Source organism: Coregonus clupeaformis, chromosome 35 (assembly GCF_020615455.1).
Source record: "Coregonus clupeaformis isolate EN_2021a chromosome 35, ASM2061545v1, whole genome shotgun sequence".
NCBI classification, from domain to species: Eukaryota; Metazoa; Chordata; class Actinopteri; order Salmoniformes; family Salmonidae; genus Coregonus; species Coregonus clupeaformis.
This window is the reverse complement of record NC_059226.1, coordinates 15,896,022-15,912,877: the sequence shown is the minus strand read 5'-3', so window position 1 is coordinate 15,912,877 and position 16,856 is coordinate 15,896,022. Positions and strand designations below refer to the sequence as shown.

Below are 16,856 nucleotides of genomic sequence, written 5' to 3'. Positions count from 1 at the left end.
GTGCAATTAATTAACTTCACCATGCTCAAAGGAATATTCAATGTCTGCTTTATTTTAATTTTTACACCTCTACCAATAGGTGTCCTTCTTTGCGAGGCATTGGAAAACCTCACTGGTCTTTGTGGTTGAATCAGTGTTTGAAATCCACTGCCCAACTTAGGGGCCTTACAGATAATTGTATGTGTGGGGTACAGAGATGTGTTAGTCATGTTAAAATAATGTTAAACACTATTATTGCACACAGTGTGAGTCCATTTAACTTATTATGTAACTAGTTAAGCAAATGTTTACTCCTGAATTTATTTAGGCTGGCCAAAACAAACGGTTTGAATAGTTATTGCCTGAAGATATTTCAGCTTTTCATTTTTTATACAATTCAGGCTGTAACACAACAAAATGTGGAAACAGGAAAGGGGTGTGAATACTTTCCGAAGGCACTGTATGTTTGCATGCACAAGAGTGCACCTGTTTGTGTTGAGGCAGGGGTAAGAATTTAGCCTATGATATCAAATAAATTAGAGCCTGCTGTTACATGACATGACCTTTCTGTAAATTTGATGTCAATTTTATTTTAAATGTCATATGTCAGACCATTTCAATGTCAAGCACACATATTTTTCTGACTGTGGAGAACACTTAATAAATTGATATTTTTGCAAAACATGGAGTGTAATTATCCTTAGCTTGTGCTGTATGAAAATGCTTAGCTTGTGCTATATGCTAAATGTAAGTTAGATTTAGTTTGACGTCTATAGGAACATAGTTTTCTGGAAGACTATAATTTAGAACAAGTTAACCTTTTACATGTAAGATAAATGGTTGATATCTACTGCTATTATAGTGTTATGAGAATGCAGGCTCACAATGCAGAAAGAAACACCTTGTACGTGACCTTATCTGACTGGTATACATACTGTAAAAATATAATGTAACTCCCTTCAGGGCATTTCACTAAGTTCACTGTCGCACAAAATCTGTTATTTGCTGCATGTATTGGTTATTCATTTAGGCAAATCTTTCTTTGACATAGTTTCCTTGCTACGTATAGGCCTAGATTTGACATACCATGAACCCCTCTATTATGAATTGATGTTAGATCAAAATGTATCCAAAATACCTTGTGTACCCAGATTAAACCTAGTCCTGGACAAAAGATTTGCATTGAACATCACATTTCTAGTCTAGGACTAGACTTCTATGTTTGGAAAACCAGTCCAATGTGTTGACTGATGAGCATAAAGAGTGGATTATTTCTAAGGTTGGTCATGGGTGTGGCCATACAGGTGTAACAGAAGACATCTCAGACCAGTGAGTGTTAAAGCTACAGTATGTGATTTGAAAAACAACTAAATGGGATCCCCACCACTTGTTTTTGGTAAACAGCTGAGGGATGGGGCTAGGGAAATGTACCACCCCTCAGATTCATAGACAGTGCTCTAGATGCAAGGAACAACTTCCACATGATAGATTTAACCATATTTTGAAGCTAAACATTTTGTTTACAGCGTTGTTTGTAAACAATGGAGTAATAAAACGTTATATTTTGGGTTATGATAAAGACAGACAGTTGTGGTAAGGTCATGAGTAATTTATTAGTTGTATTCTTCAAAGAATCAATGGGTATATCAAGAATTGAGATTACCATTGAACAGACTCCCAAATCCCAGACAGTATCTTCAAACAGAAGACTATGATAGGGTTTCTCCCTGTAGATAAGTAGTTTATTAATCTAAACTGACATATGGAATTGTTTTAGGAAGGTCGTACCATGGATCATTTAGCTTTTTAATTTGGAATTTTACGAACCCTTTAAGTATCAAAAGATTATATTAATAACATGTTTTGATAAAATATTGAATTTGGCCTTTACTGCTATAGCCCATAGAAATGCATTGATTAACAAACACATTCATAAATGTCAAAAAAGACAGTCAAAAAATAAATAATAAGGAATAAGGTTTTGAAGTGTCTGTCCTATACCTAGGATATATAAGAAAGCTCAGGAAATATGTATATATATATATATATATTACACATATTTAAGCCCTTATTTTTGTTGGCACAAAACTACCTCCATACTTCCATTCATTTGTATGGGTTACCTTTAGACGAGTCCTGGGACACTTATTCAATATAGAGCAGAACAGAGATCACCATCGTGTTCGTGAGAGTCTCCCCTTTCTACAGTAGGGTCATATTAACTGGATGTGGAAGGATAGGGGGATCCATCAAGAAAATACTCATAAGACTACTCAGATACACTTGAAAAAAAGAAGTCAGGAGTAAACATTGGCCTGTGATATACTACAGATACAATATGCTCAGGTCTATTTCAATCCAACCACATGTTAACTGAAGGTTACTGGAGTTGAGAATAGGAAAGTGGGGCTTTAGAATCACCTCTGGTCAACAGGGGCTGACAAGAAAGAGGGGCAGAGAGGAGTTGTGTGTGTGATGATGTCTCAACCTAGTGTGCGGCTCTCAGAGTACTCCATCCTGCGGGCAGTGATGGCGGCAGCCAGGTTAATGAAGCTGCGGGAGGGTGTGGTCTGGAGGAGGGGGGAGGACAGGGGAAGGGTGGCACACCGTGCTGCCAGGGCCCCACAGCTGCCCAGGTGTCTGGGAGGAGGAGGAGGAGGAGGAGGAGGAGGAGGAGGAGGAGGAGGAGGAGGAGGAGGAGGAGAGGGAGAAAAGGATGTGTTAATCTGTGGTAAAGTCACTGGTCTTATGCTCAGATAGGTTTAGCCTGCTGTGTTGACTATTTTTTGTTTGATAGTCATCATTCTTTTCAAACACCAGCAGAATATAACTGAGTTTTACAGTATCATAACAAAAACAATCTACATTATTCTGTCCCAGTTTGGTGAAAATAGTCTGATAGTGTGTTTAAATCCCAGACTTAAAACAATGAGATCAGACCAAACCCTTTCAAAAGCTCAATAACTTACACTATGTAGTAGGTCTTTCTAAAATGGTTACTAAACTCAAAGACAAAGCTGAGACACCTGAGGGTTATGAACAGAGCACGTTGACTGCACATGTGTAGGAGCCTAGAAGACCTGCCAGAGGGACCCCCTTCCTCTCTCAGTCCTGTGAATCAACTGACTCAACATTCCAATGCAGCATCTTGCATTGACCCACTCAAAAATCACTGTCATACAAAATATGTAGCTGAATTGATAGCCTACCCTACATAATCACCTAGGCCAGTGCTTCCCGAACCTTTTCACTCATGCCCCCCTTTTATCATGTGGGAACATCTCGTGCACCCCCATGCCCCATGCCTGCCCCAATTGAATGAACTGCTACTATTGTTAAAAAAGACAAGATGTTACTTTTTTTTCTTAAAATGTAGTTCTTAAAATTAGCCTTTTAATCAATACGAAACAGAATGTGCAAATACCAGTACTCATTCCATATTGAAATCAAGAAGAAAAATAATGAGAAAGGAGAAATAAACCAGCTTTCTGCTGTGCAATGTCACATTCCTATGACTAGGGTGGGCCAATTTCTCTTGTAGATTTACTCAATTTGAAATACAAAATTAAAGTGGTTCTGGAAATTTTCTAAGGGTGATTATTAGGTTGCATAAACATTATTAGTGCTTTCCCCCCACAATTTCGGCCTACAAATATGTTTTCTAAACATAGTAGGGAGGAGGTTAGATTGCTGCCGCTGGTCAGAGTCTGGGAGACAGGGAGGCTGCCTCTGACTGGGGAGAGAAACAGGCTTGCTTGTAGCATACCGTTATATCTATGGCATACCGTTCGGATGCTGCAGACGTTTTGGTGAGAAGACCGATATTCGGGATGTCTCCTGGTCTGACAAACAGTGCTGTAGCTCTGCCACTTTCAACCGCAGATGCGGAAGGGCGACACAGGCGGATGCGTTGGATTTAGATTTTTTTATTACGTTACTTAGATTGACATACCGGTGCGTCAATAGGCTCTAGGGGTTAAATCCTAACCATTCATATTTCATTTTCTATATACCTGGCTGCTTGGGATGTTCCACCCTGGAGTAACTGGTCCTTCTGATTATCCTGACATGAAGGGGAGACTCGGAATGGTTGTCAAACTTTTCACTCTTAGCTGAATTTCTGAATGTAATTGTATCATATTAACATTTCAGAATAAATGAGTGCTGTAAATATGTTTCATGTAAATATGTTAGATTATCATGCTGGGACATGTACATGTAGGTTTGCTTAACTTCTACTTGCATCCCTAAAGCCAACACTAGTTGACACCCCACCTAGTAATCAGGCTAACACCGAGCTCCACCTTACCACTCACAACTGAAACTATTTCATGAAGTTTAATTAAATAGGTACACATGAAATCATTCATGAAACAAAAGCAGTCGTTTAAATTTTTTTATCACAGCCATTGAACTCTGTAACTGTTTTAACGTTACAACTGGCCTCATGGTGAAATCCCTTAGCGGTTTCCTTCCTCTTTGGCAACTGAGTTAGGAAGGACGCCTGTATCTTTGTAGTGACTGGGTGTATTGATACACCATCCAAAGTGCAATTAATTAACTTCACCATGCTCAAAGGAATATTCAATGTCTGCTTTATTTTAATTTTTACACCTCTACCAATAGGTGTCCTTCTTTGCGAGGCATTGGAAAACCTCACTGGTCTTTGTGGTTGAATCAGTGTTTGAAATCCACTACCCAACTTAGGGGCCTTACAGATAATTGTATGTGTGGGGTACAGAGATGTGTTAGTCATGTTAAAATAATGTTAAACACTATTATTGCACACAGTGTGAGTCCATTTAACTTATTATGTAACTAGTTAAGCAAATGTTTACTCCTGAATTTATTTAGGCTGGCGAAAACAAACGGTTTGAATAGTTATTGCCTGAAGATATTTCAGCTTTTCATTTTTTATACAATTCAGGCTGTAACACAACAAAATGTGGAAACAGTAAAGGGGTGTGAATACTTTCCGAAGGCACTGTATGTTTGCATGCACAAGAGTGCACCTGTTTGTGTTGAGGCAGGGGTAAGAATTTAGCCTATGATATCAAATAAATTAGAGCCTGCTGTTACATGACATGACCTTTCTGTAAATTTGATGTCAATTTTATTTTAAATGTCATATGTCAGACCATTTCAATGTCAAGCACACATATTTTTCTGACTGTGGAGAACACTTAATAAATTGATATTTTTGCAAAACATGGAGTGTAATTATCCTTAGCTTGTGCTGTATGAAAATGCTTAGCTTGTGCTATATGCTAAATGTAAGTTAGATTTAGTTTGATGAATATAGGAACATAGTTTTCTGGAAGACTATAATTTAGAAAATGTTTACCCTTTACATGTAAGATAAATTGTTGATGTATACTGCTATGACAGTGTTATGAATATAATTTAGAACAAGTTAACCGTTTACATGTAAGATAAAGTCCCCTGTAGCTCAATTGGTAGAGCATGGCGCTTCCAACGCCAGGGTTGTGGGTTCGTTTCCTACAGGGGGCCAGTATGAAAATGTATGCACTCACTAACTGTAAGTCGCTCTGGATAAGAGCGTCTGCTAAATGACTCAAATGTAAATGTAATAAATTGTTGATATATACTGCTATGACTTTGTTACGAGAAATTGCCTTTCTGTACATTTTATGTCAATCTTATTTTAAATGTCATATGTCAGACCATTTTAATGTCAAGCACACATATTTTTCTGACTGTGGAGAACACTGTGTAAACTGATATTTTTGCAAAAGGGTGGAGTGTAATTATCCTTAGCTTGTGCTATATGAAAATGCTTACTTAGCTTGTGATATATGCAAAATGTAAGTTAGATTTAGTTTGACGTCTATAGGAACATAGTTTTCTGGAAGACTATAATTTAGAACAAGTTAACCTTTTACATGTAAGATAAATGGTTGATATCTACTGCTATTATAGTGTTATGAGAATGCAGGCTCACAATGCAGAAAGAAACACCTTGTACGTGACCTTATCTGACTGGTATACATACTGTAAAAATATAATGTAACTCCCTTCAGGGCACTTCACTAAGTTCACTGTCGCACAAAATCTGTTATTTGCTGCATGTATTGGTTATTCATTTAGGCAAATCTTTCTTTGACATAGTTTCCTTGCTACGTATAGGCCTAGATTTGACATACCATGAACCCCTCTATTATGAATTGATGTTAGATCAAAATGTATCCAAAATAACCTTGTGTACCCAGATTAAACCTAGTCTTGGACAAAATATTTGCATTGAACATCACATTTTTAGTCTAGGACTAGACTTCTATGTTTGGAAAACCAGTCCAATGTGTTGACTGATGAGCATAAAGAGTGGATTATTTCTAAGGTTGGTCATGGGAGTGGCCAAACAGGTGTAACAGAAGACATCTCAGACCAGTGAGTGTTAAAGCTACAGTATGTGATTTGAAAAACAACTAAATGGGATCCCCACCACTTGTTTTTGGTAAACAGCTGAGGGATGGGGCTAGGGAAATGTACCACCCCTCAGATTCATAGACAGTGCTCTAGATGCAAGGAACAACTTCCACATGATAGATTTAACCATATTTTGAAGCTAAACATTTTGTTTACAGCGTTGTTTGTAAACAATGGAGTAATAAAACGTTATATTTTGGGTTATGATAAAGACAGACCGTTGTGGTAAGGTCATGAGTAATGTATTAGTTATATTCTTCAAAGAATCAATGGGTATATCAAGAATTGAGATTACCATTGAACAGACTCCCAAATCCCAGACAGTATCTTCAAACAGAAGACTATGATAGGGTTTCTCCCTATAGATAGATAAGTAGTTTATTAATCTAAACTGACATATGGAATTGTTTTAGGAAGGTCGTACCATGGATCATTTAGCTTTTTGATTTGGAATTTTACGAACCCTTTAAGTATCAAAAGATTATATTAAAAACATGTTTTGATAAAATATTGAATTTGGCCTTTACTGCTATAGCCCATAGAAATGCATTGATTAACAAACACATTCATAAATGTCAAAAAAAGACAGTCAAAAAATAAATCATAAGGAATAAGGTTTTGAAGTGTCTGTCCTATACCTAGGAGATATAAGAAAGCTCAGGAAATATGTATATACAGTGGGGAAAAAAGTATTTAGTCAGCCACCAATTGTGCAAGTTCTCCCACTTAAAAAGATGAGAGATGCCTGTAATTTTCATCATAGGTACACGTCAACTATGACAGACAAATTGAGAATTTTCTTTCCAGAAAATCACATTGTAGGATTTTTAATGAATTTATTTGCAAATTATGGTGGAAAATAAGTATTTGGTCACCTACAAACAAGCAAGATTTCTGGCTCTCACAGACCTGTAACTTCTTCTTTAAGAGGCTCCTCTGTCCTCCACTCGTTACCTGTATTAATGGCACCTGTTTGAACTTGTTATCAGTATAAAATACACCTGTCCACAACCTCAAACAGTCACACTCCAAACTCCACTATGGCCAAGACCAAAGAGCTGTCAAAGGACACCAGAAACAAAATTGTAGACCTGCACCAGGCTGGGAAGACTGAATCTGCAATAGGTAAGCATTTGCTTGGTTTGAAGAAATCAACTGTGGGAGCAATTATTAGGAAATGGAAGACATACAACACCACTGATAATCTCCCTCGATCTGGGTCTCCACGCAAGATCTCACCCCGTGGGGTCAAAATGATCACAAGAACGGTGAGCAAAAATCCCAGAACCACACGGGGGACCTAGTGAATGACCTGCAGAGAGCTGGGATCAAAGTAACAAAGCCTACCATCAGTAACACACTGCGCCGCCAGGGACTCAAATCCTGCTGTGTCCCCCTGCTTAAGCCAGTACATGTCCAGGCCCGTCTGAAGTTTGCTAGAGTGCATTTGGATGATCCAAAAGAGGATTGGGAGAATGTCATATGGTCAGATGAAACCAAAATAGAACTTTTTGGTAAAAACTCAACTCGTCGTGTTTGGAGTACAAAGAATGCTGAGTTGCATCCAAAGAACACCATACCTACTGTGAAGCATGGGTGTGGAAACATCATGCTTTGGGGCTGTTTTTCTGCAAAGGGACCAGGACGACTGATCCGTGTAAAGGAAAGAATGAATGGGGCCATGTATCGTGAGATTTTGAGTGAAAATCTCCTTCCATCAGCAAGGGCATTGAAGATGAAACGTGGCTGGGTCTTTCAGCATGACAATGATCGCAAACACACCGCCCGGGCAACGAAGGAGTGGCTTCGTAAGAAGCATTTCAAGGTCCTGGAGTGGCCTAGCCAGTCTCCAGATCTCAACCCCATAGAAAATCTTTGGAGGGAGTTGAAAATCTGTGTTGCCCAGCGACAGCCCCAAAACATCACTGCTCTAGAGGAGATCTGCATGGAGGAATGGGCCAAAATACCAGCAACAGTGTGTGAAAACCTTGTGAAGACTTACAGAAAACGTTTGACCTGTGTCATTGCCAACAAAGGGTATATAACAAAGTATTGAGAAACTTTTGTTATTGACCAAATACTTATTTTCCACCATAATTTGCAAATAAATTCATAGAAAATCCTACAATGTGATTTTCTGGAATTTCTTTTCTCATTTTGTCTGTCATAGTTGACGTGTACCTATGATGAAAATTACAGGCCTCTCTCATCTTTTTAAGTGGGAGAACTTGCACAATTGGTGGCTGACTAAATACTTTTTTTCCCCACTGTATATATATATATATATTACACATATTTAAGCCCTTATTTTTGTTGGCACAAAACTACCTCCATACTTCCATTCATTTGTATGGGTTACCTTTAGACGAGTCCTGGGACACTTATTCAATGTAGAGCAGAACAGAGATCACCATCGTGTTCGTGAGAGTCTCCCCTTTCTACAGTAGGGTCATATTAACTGGATGTGGAAGGATAGGGGGATCCATCAAGAAAATACTCATAAGACTACTCAGATACACTTGAAAAAAAGAAGTCAGGAGTAAACATTGGCCTGTGATATACTACAGATATGATATGCTCAGGTCTATTTCAATCCAACCACATGTTAACTGAAGGTTACTGGAGTTGAGAATAGGAAAGTGGGGCTTTAGAATCACCTCTGGTCAACAGGGGCTGACAAGAAAGAGGGGCAGAGAGGAGTTGTGTGTGTGATGATGTCTCAACCTAGTGTGCGGCTCTCAGAGTACTCCATCCTGTGGGCAGTGATGGCGGCAGCCAGGTTAATGAAGCTGCGGCAGGGTGTGGTCTGGAGGAGGGGGGAGGACAGGGGAAGGGTGGCACACCGTGCTGCCAGGGCCCCACAGCTGCCCAGGTGTCTGGGAGGAGGAGGAGGAGGAGGAGGAGGAGGAGGAGGAGGAGGAGGAGGAGGAGAGGGAGAAAAGGATGTGTTAATCTGTGGTAAAGTCACTGGTCTTATGCTCAGATAGGTTTAGCCTGCTGTGTTGACAATTTTTTGTTTGATAGTCATCATTCTTTTCAAACACCAGCAGAATATAACTGAGTTTTACAGTATCATAACAAAAACAATCTACATTATTCTGTCCCAGTTTGGTGAAAATAGTCTGATAGTGTGTTTAAATCCCAGACTTAAAACAATGAGATCAGACCAAACCCTTTCAAAAGCTCAATAACTTCCACTATGTAGTAGGTCTTTCTAAAATGGTTACTAAACTCAAAGACAAAGCTGAGACACCTGAGGGTTATGAACAGAGCACGTTGACTGCACATGTGTAGGAGCCTAGAAGACCTGCCAGAGGGACCCCCTTCCTCTCTCAGTCCTGTGAATCAACTGACTCAACATTCCAATGCAGCATCTTGCATTGACCCACTCAAAAATCACTGTCATACAAAATATGTAGCTGAATTGATAGCCTACCCTACATAATCACCTAGGCCAGTGCTTCCCGAACCTTTTCACTCATGCCCCCCTTTTATCATGTGGGAACATCTCGTGCACCCCCATGCCCCATGCCTGCCCCAATTGAATGAACTGCTACTATTGTTAAAAAAACAAGATTTTACTTTTTTTTCTTAAAATTAGCCTTTTAATCAATACGAAACAGAATGTGCAAATACCAGTACTCATTCCATATTGAAATCAAGAAGAAAAATAATGAGAAAGGAGAAATAAACCAGCTTTCTGCTGTGCAATGTCACATTCCTATGACTAGGGTGGGCCAATTTCTCTTGTAGATTTACTCAATTTGAAATAAAAATTAAAGTGGTTCTGGAAGTTTTCTAAGGGTGATTATTAGGTTGCATAAACATGATTAGTGCTTTCCCCCACAATTTCGGCCTACAAATATGTTTTCTAAACATAGTAGGGAGGAGGTTAGATTGCTGCCGCTGGTCAGAGTCTGGGAGACAGGGAGGTTGCCTCTGATTGGGGAGAGAAACAGGCTTGCTTGTAGCATACCGTTATATATGTGGCATACCGTTCGGATGCTGCAGACGTTTTGGTGAGAAGACCGATTTTCGGGATGTCTCCTGGTCTGACAAACAGTGCTGTAGCTCTGCCACTTTCAACCGCAGATGCGGAAGGGCGACACAGGCGGATGCGTTGGATTTAGATTTTTTTATTACGTTACTTAGATTGACATACCGGTGCGTCAATAGGCTCTAGGGGTTAAATCCTACCCATTCATATTTCATTTTCTATATAACTGGCTGCTTGGGTGGTTCCACCCTGGAGTAACTGGTCCTTCTGATTATCCTGACATGAAGAGGAGACTCGGAATGGTTGTCAAACTTTTCACTCTTAGCTGAATTTCTGAATGTAATTGTATCATATTAACATTTCAGAATAAATGAGTGCTGTAAATATGTTTCATGTAAATATGTTAGATTATCATGCTGGGACATGTACATGTAGGTTTGCTTAACTTCTACTTGCATCCCTAAAGCCAACACTAGTTGACACCCCACCTAGTAATCAGGCTAACACCGAGCTCCACCTTACCACTCACAACTGAAACTATTTCATGAAGTTTAATTAAATAGGTACACATGAAATCATTAATGAAACAAAAGCAGTCGTTAAAAACATTTTTTGCCTATTATGAAGACAAAGTAATTGAACAAACAAAGGATTACAGACGTATTATTCTTATTGCTGTTGCCTTCCAGATATGCACTGGATGTTTAGTGGGTCAGATAATCAGTTGTTGTATTTCCCTTAGTACACTCATGTACTACATCAGTGGCGTGCATATGAAGAAGCTGAGGATTGCTTGGAGGAGACCACTTTCCCATCCACCACCTCTTCTATCACAGTGATGACCTTCCTGGTGCTGGTGGAGGAGGAGGAGGAGGAGGAGGAGACACTGTGGACCAAACAGAAAACACCATAATCGACTGTACCAAACACAATATGTCTTGACCTTGCAGATTTTGGACATAATTCTACTGGTAGTGTACAAACTGGTGGGGCCACTGTTTTGCTATTAAGAAAGTCAGTGAGCCTAGCCTAGAACCTGCTCAAAGTTTAGAATCAAAACACCCTTGATAGTTTAAGAATAGAATTTGATGAACTAATAGAATAGGCTTGTTTGGCTCACCTGCTTGTCATCTCTCCGTCCAGCAGTCTCCTGTACTCAGCGATTTCCATCTCCAGCCTGGTCTTGATGTCCAGCAGCATCTTGTATTCCTGGCCCTGGCGTTCCAAGTCAGCCCTGAGATTTACCAACTGTTTCTCCAAGCTGGTCACCTGCATCTGATAACCCGACAGCTGCATGGAGAAACGGTTCTTTGTCTCTGCAAGGGTATTTTCCATGGATGATTTCTATTGGAGAGAAGTGAAGAGCAGAACAAAACCTCAGGAATCAGTTGAGCAAATTCATCGATGGGTGGCAGACATTGAAACAAAATGAATATATTTTCATGATTTTTGAACAGTCTTACCATGCTCATTTGTGATTGAAGTTCGATTTCAAGACTCTGCAGTGTGCGTTTGACTTCTGAAATTTCAGATCTGGATGTTTGGATAACTTCTGTGCTAATTGCGACCTCCTTGTTAAGCGCCTCGGTCTGTGGACAACACCATCCAAAATAATGTTTTTACGTGAACAATTCAATTGATGGGACATTTTGAATAACGTGGACCTACATTATGGAATCATTTTTATAATGAGAAACAGAATTACCTTGGCGTGGAACCAGCCCTCCAGATCTCTGTTGTTCTTGGCAGCGACAGCCTCGTAGTGTTCGCGAATCTCAGCCATGACTTTGCTGAGGTCTTCCTGTGGTGCAGCGTCCACCTCCACTTGGACCTGGCCGCTCATTTGGGCACGCATGGACAACAGCTCCTGAAGAAGGACAATGAAACGGGTTTAGGTCTCTAGGTCATCGTCATGGTTCAGAAAGTGGTTCTGGATTTGTTCAAGTGTTTCTAGATTTAAATACATAGATTATGATGTATTTCTTGCTCACTAAAATGTTGTACAGTATTGCCTGGCTGGATCTGTTATTTTAAGAGCAAGACACTATAGATAGGCTAGTATGGGAATCAGAAAAAGGAAAAGAAAACCCTACCTCCTCGTGGTTTTTCTTGAGGAAGACCAACTCCTCTCTCAGCCCCTCGATCTGCATGCTCAGGTCCTTCTTGGACATATTCAGCTCTTCCAGAACTCTCCTCAGCCCAGCGATGTCTGCTTCCTCTGACTGACACATGGACAGTTCGATCTCATACCTACATCATAAAGCATGACATTATTTACAGTGTACCAGTGTGTCTTAACTTGCTCTGTCAGTCTGTTAGGTTGACGGTGTCATGTAAAAAAGCTCACAGTCGATCATAATCAACGATTGTGAGCTATTTCACAGTGTGAGCTTTTTTACATGACAGATGGCATCAATATTTTTATTTGTACACTAGACTGGAATCAGTCGGTCACTTTTCTGGTATTGAGTCATAATATTTGTCTGAGTGAGTGGACAAAATATTTGGCATTTGGTGAGTGAACTCACTTCCTTCTGAAGTCTTCAGCGGCAAGCCTGGCATTGTCAATGCTGAGATGGACTGCACCATTCATACGGATGGCGTCCTGCATCTGAAAAGAAAATTAAGACTTTTTGTTGTTGTTTTAAATTTGAAATAAAATACTTAGTGCAGGTTTTTCAATATGTGGCATGAAAGAAAAGTGTAACAATGCTGGCATACAATAGCCTACCTTGGATTGGAGGTCACTGATGATGACATGGAATGAGCCATAGTCGCGAGCAGTGGGGGAGGTTTTGGCCTCGAGGAACTGGCGGATCTTCAGCTCCAGCTCAGCGTTGGCCTTCTCCAGGGTGTGGACTTTGGCCAGGTAGGTGGCCAGACGGTCGTTCAGGTTCTGCATGCAGAACTTCTCGTTGCCGATGACATGGCTGCCACTTCCGCCACCAGACATACTGAAGCTGGAGCCTCCACCGAAGCCAGCACCACCAGCAGAGAAGGACTTGGAGGCTCTGGCACTGGAGATGCGCACCCCAGAGCCACCAGCACCCCCGTACACGCTGCCACTGATGCGGCTGCCACCACCAGACATGGACATGCCACCACCTCCAGACATGGACATACGTGAGGATCCCATAGATGAGCCCCTCATGGATCCACCTGAGGATGATCTGAAGCTGCTGCTGGAGAAGGACATGTTGATGGAGTCTGCTGATGTCTTACTGCTCTGGCTGGAGAGAAGTGAGTGCAGAGCAGTTGGTCCAAGCTCCTTTTATGCTATGAGAGGAGGATATAGACAACACTTGGAACTCAATACAATAATTACATACTATAAAAGGGCACACCAGGCATGCATTCCAAAGTAGTTAAGATTCAAACTAGTTCAGCCTACAAAAGTAATTGTTGATTTTAGACAGTTTTTTCAATTGAAGGTCACCAATGCAAACAAGTCATAGAATTATAATTTATGACTGTTGAGAAACAGATGACATTTGAAAGTAATCCCTAACTGTAGCACTGGTAGTTATGATGACCTGACAGCCTTGAGGCCTTACTTGCTCTTTAGACTAATACTAGGGTGAGACAACGATGACACATTACTGTATGTGAGAACTCCACCTACATAAACAATCAATCATGTATTGTTTCCAAATAATACTAATAATATGCCATTTAGCAGACGCTTTTATCCGAAGCGACTTACATTTTATTTTTTTGTGTATGGGTGGTCCCGGGGTTCAAACCCACTACCTTGGCGTTACAAGTGCCGTGCTCTACCAGCTGAGCTACAGAGGACCACCAAATCATATCTATTGTAATGAACTTGACACAATCCAAAGGCCTGTGAATAATGTTTTTTTTTTTTTTTTTTGTAGAGTACACTGAATTGGTTGACGTGTTAAACATTGCTTTACACTATAAAGGAGTGTATAGTAGACGGGATTTCAAAAACACTTTTTGAAAGTTAGGCCGATAGAAATGTATTCTGTGTTGTTGGCTAACAAATTCGAATATTGATTATCTTGGATGCAAAACCACAAGAGTGCAGATTGGAGTTTGGAATTCCTATTTAAAATGTTTATGTTTGTAGCATAATTTATATTACAGCCAAAGTGAGAAAGGGTGAGATCACCTCTCTCAGGAAACAAAACCGTGAAAAGACAATCAGTTGCAAGAAATATCTTGTTCACAAAGGTTAAAGCTATAAAAGGCTTCTTAGAACAGTTTACAGCAGGTCCTTATTAGAGTTTACTGTGATTTTTTAATTATGGTTAGAGTGTAAGGTTCTGGAAGGTTGCCTGAACTTAATTTTAAAAAACACACATTTCCTCACATTTCAGGACTTTCTGGAGTCGAGTGAGAACTCTGATGATGTCTATTTTATTGAAATGCTCAAGATTACAAAGATTGTTTCTACCTTATGCAATACCTCAACTACACAAGCACCATATCTGAAAAAATCGTAGTTTTCAACCAACAAGTGAAACTTAATGGGTTTGTTCCCATGAAACAGAGCTGATGCTAACTTGAAGCCAAAAACATCACACACCCTTTTTAGAGCTTTTGTATCATTCATCAAAGTAGGATGAAGAAAAGCAACACAAGCATGTATGAGCTGTCTATTCAAAGAATGCCAACCGCTGAACTCGTAACAGTGTATAATACTACAGAGAAAACATTTTTCCTGAGCAATCATGTTGACAGAGGTGACAAACCAGTTTCTACAACTTCATAACTAAGTTTCACTTATGACACTAACATACAGTATCTCAATGCCCTGCAGAGTTCATTGACATCAAACTGACAACATTTGGAAACAAAATGTGTCCAAAAAGCAGTCAATGTTTTTTTATATAACGTATTATTTTTGGATTATTGCAATCTATATCATTTTGACTCTATCTGCAATGGGGGAGTAGTATACAATCCTTAAATGAAGATTAGCCTAATGTTTTATCCCAATGTATTCAATCTCAAAATAAAAAGTATGTCAGTAAGCTAATACCCATTAACCCTTTCCTGACATCTCTGTAGATCTTTATTATGTGTATATGTTATGTTGGCACAATGTTGTGCTGCAGTGCTGCTACTGAATCGGTGTGGGGTCATTCTACTGTAGATTCCTCTCCACTGACTGACAACACCTCTGATATTTCTCACTGATGCCCCCTAGTGTCATAGATGGCCTCATTCCCCTTGAAGGTGCACAACATATTGGCTATTGACATTTTTATGCTAAAGTCACAGAGTTCCTAAACCCATAGGCCCAACATTGCTACACTTCCGGGAACGCTTCACGCTGCAGAATAATTTGGGGTTTGGGAAGTTGTTAATTTTCTCGAAATCTAAAAGCACAATCTAGATTTGAGCCAATGTCTTATGTAGCTGAACTACTCCAACCTCGTGAAAGTGACAAACTGACACATTAAAATTTTCGTCAAAAACAACTATATCGAAGGAGTGCCTTTGATTTGACGGCCTGCACATGCACAGGATTTCTATTAGAGAAGCAGTTTCTGCCTATCTTCCTACTTCCTATCCTCTTTGCTAAAGTCTCTGAAGTGTGATGTCACTTGTTATGCATATTTAAGGTGATTTCCTTTTATCAATTAAAGTTTCAGTGACAAATGTATGAGGAGGCAGTGGTGAGATGAGGATGAGGAACAAGAAAAGGCTGGTTTTGTGATGGTTTTGGCATCTGAAAGTATCTACATTTGACTGTGAAGCTCAACAAAGTCACTTATAGATTATTTGAACATGATGTGTGAAAAATGCTAATATCAGTACCATGACTTGAATGGGATTATTGACACATTTGCTAAAATGTTAGCATTTGGAAACAGTGCCAGGGAAACTAAACCAAAGCATGGATTGTTGTCATACCTTGTCCACAGACTGCTTACAAAGTAAAGAAACCAATGTGTCATTTTGTAATTTGGGTGAACAATCCCTTTATCCCAGGGGCCAGGGCCCACCCTGGAGTTAGCCGACAAGTCAAACTCTAATTGGCTCACTTGAAGCTGTGTGCACTGCGAGTGCTGTGGTTCAGTTCAAACTTCTGTGGTTCAGTTCAAACATCATAACAGTTGAAGGGCACCACACTAAAACTGCAGTTCAGTGAAAGCTAAAGTTAGCTAATTTAGGTAGCTAGGTAGCAAACTCTAGTCATATTACCTGTTTTGCCATGTTGTATGGTCCTTTCATACTAGCTACTACTAGTTATCTTCTTCTAAGAAACATTTAATAAATTAGGCTTGCTAAGCTAAATTAAACCCAGACTTGATGAGAAAACGTACGTGACGTAGAGCAAACATAAGAATAAAAAGTAAATGTCACATATCTTTCAAAAAGTAAAGCCATCAAACTGAGTGAACTCAAATTATTTTTCAATCTCTTTGACTGAGCATTGGAAAGGGGCTAGCTATGTGTCTGT

The 16,856-nt window shown here is 39.7% G+C and overlaps 1 protein-coding gene across 1 annotated transcript in view; it reads right to left on the bottom strand.

The window, feature by feature from the left end:
- Nucleotides 1-13,635, bottom strand: part of LOC121570204 (keratin, type I cytoskeletal 13-like) — a 50,704-nt gene extending 37,069 nt beyond the window's left edge. The window contains exons 1-10 of the mRNA XM_045211152.1: nucleotides 13,155-13,635; nucleotides 12,952-13,034; nucleotides 12,517-12,673; nucleotides 12,129-12,290; nucleotides 11,887-12,012; nucleotides 11,544-11,767; nucleotides 11,195-11,309; nucleotides 9,174-9,232; nucleotides 2,949-3,005; nucleotides 2,491-2,619 (exon numbers count right to left, since the gene is read on the bottom strand). Of these exons, the coding sequence (XP_045067087.1) occupies nucleotides 2,491-2,619; nucleotides 2,949-3,005; nucleotides 9,174-9,232; nucleotides 11,195-11,309; nucleotides 11,544-11,767; nucleotides 11,887-12,012; nucleotides 12,129-12,290; nucleotides 12,517-12,673; nucleotides 12,952-13,034; nucleotides 13,155-13,619 (1,577 nt within the window). The 5' untranslated portion in view covers nucleotides 13,620-13,635. The remainder of the gene's footprint in view (nucleotides 1-2,490; nucleotides 2,620-2,948; nucleotides 3,006-9,173; nucleotides 9,233-11,194; nucleotides 11,310-11,543; nucleotides 11,768-11,886; nucleotides 12,013-12,128; nucleotides 12,291-12,516; nucleotides 12,674-12,951; nucleotides 13,035-13,154) is intronic.
- Nucleotides 13,636-16,856: the final 3,221 nt, after the last annotated feature.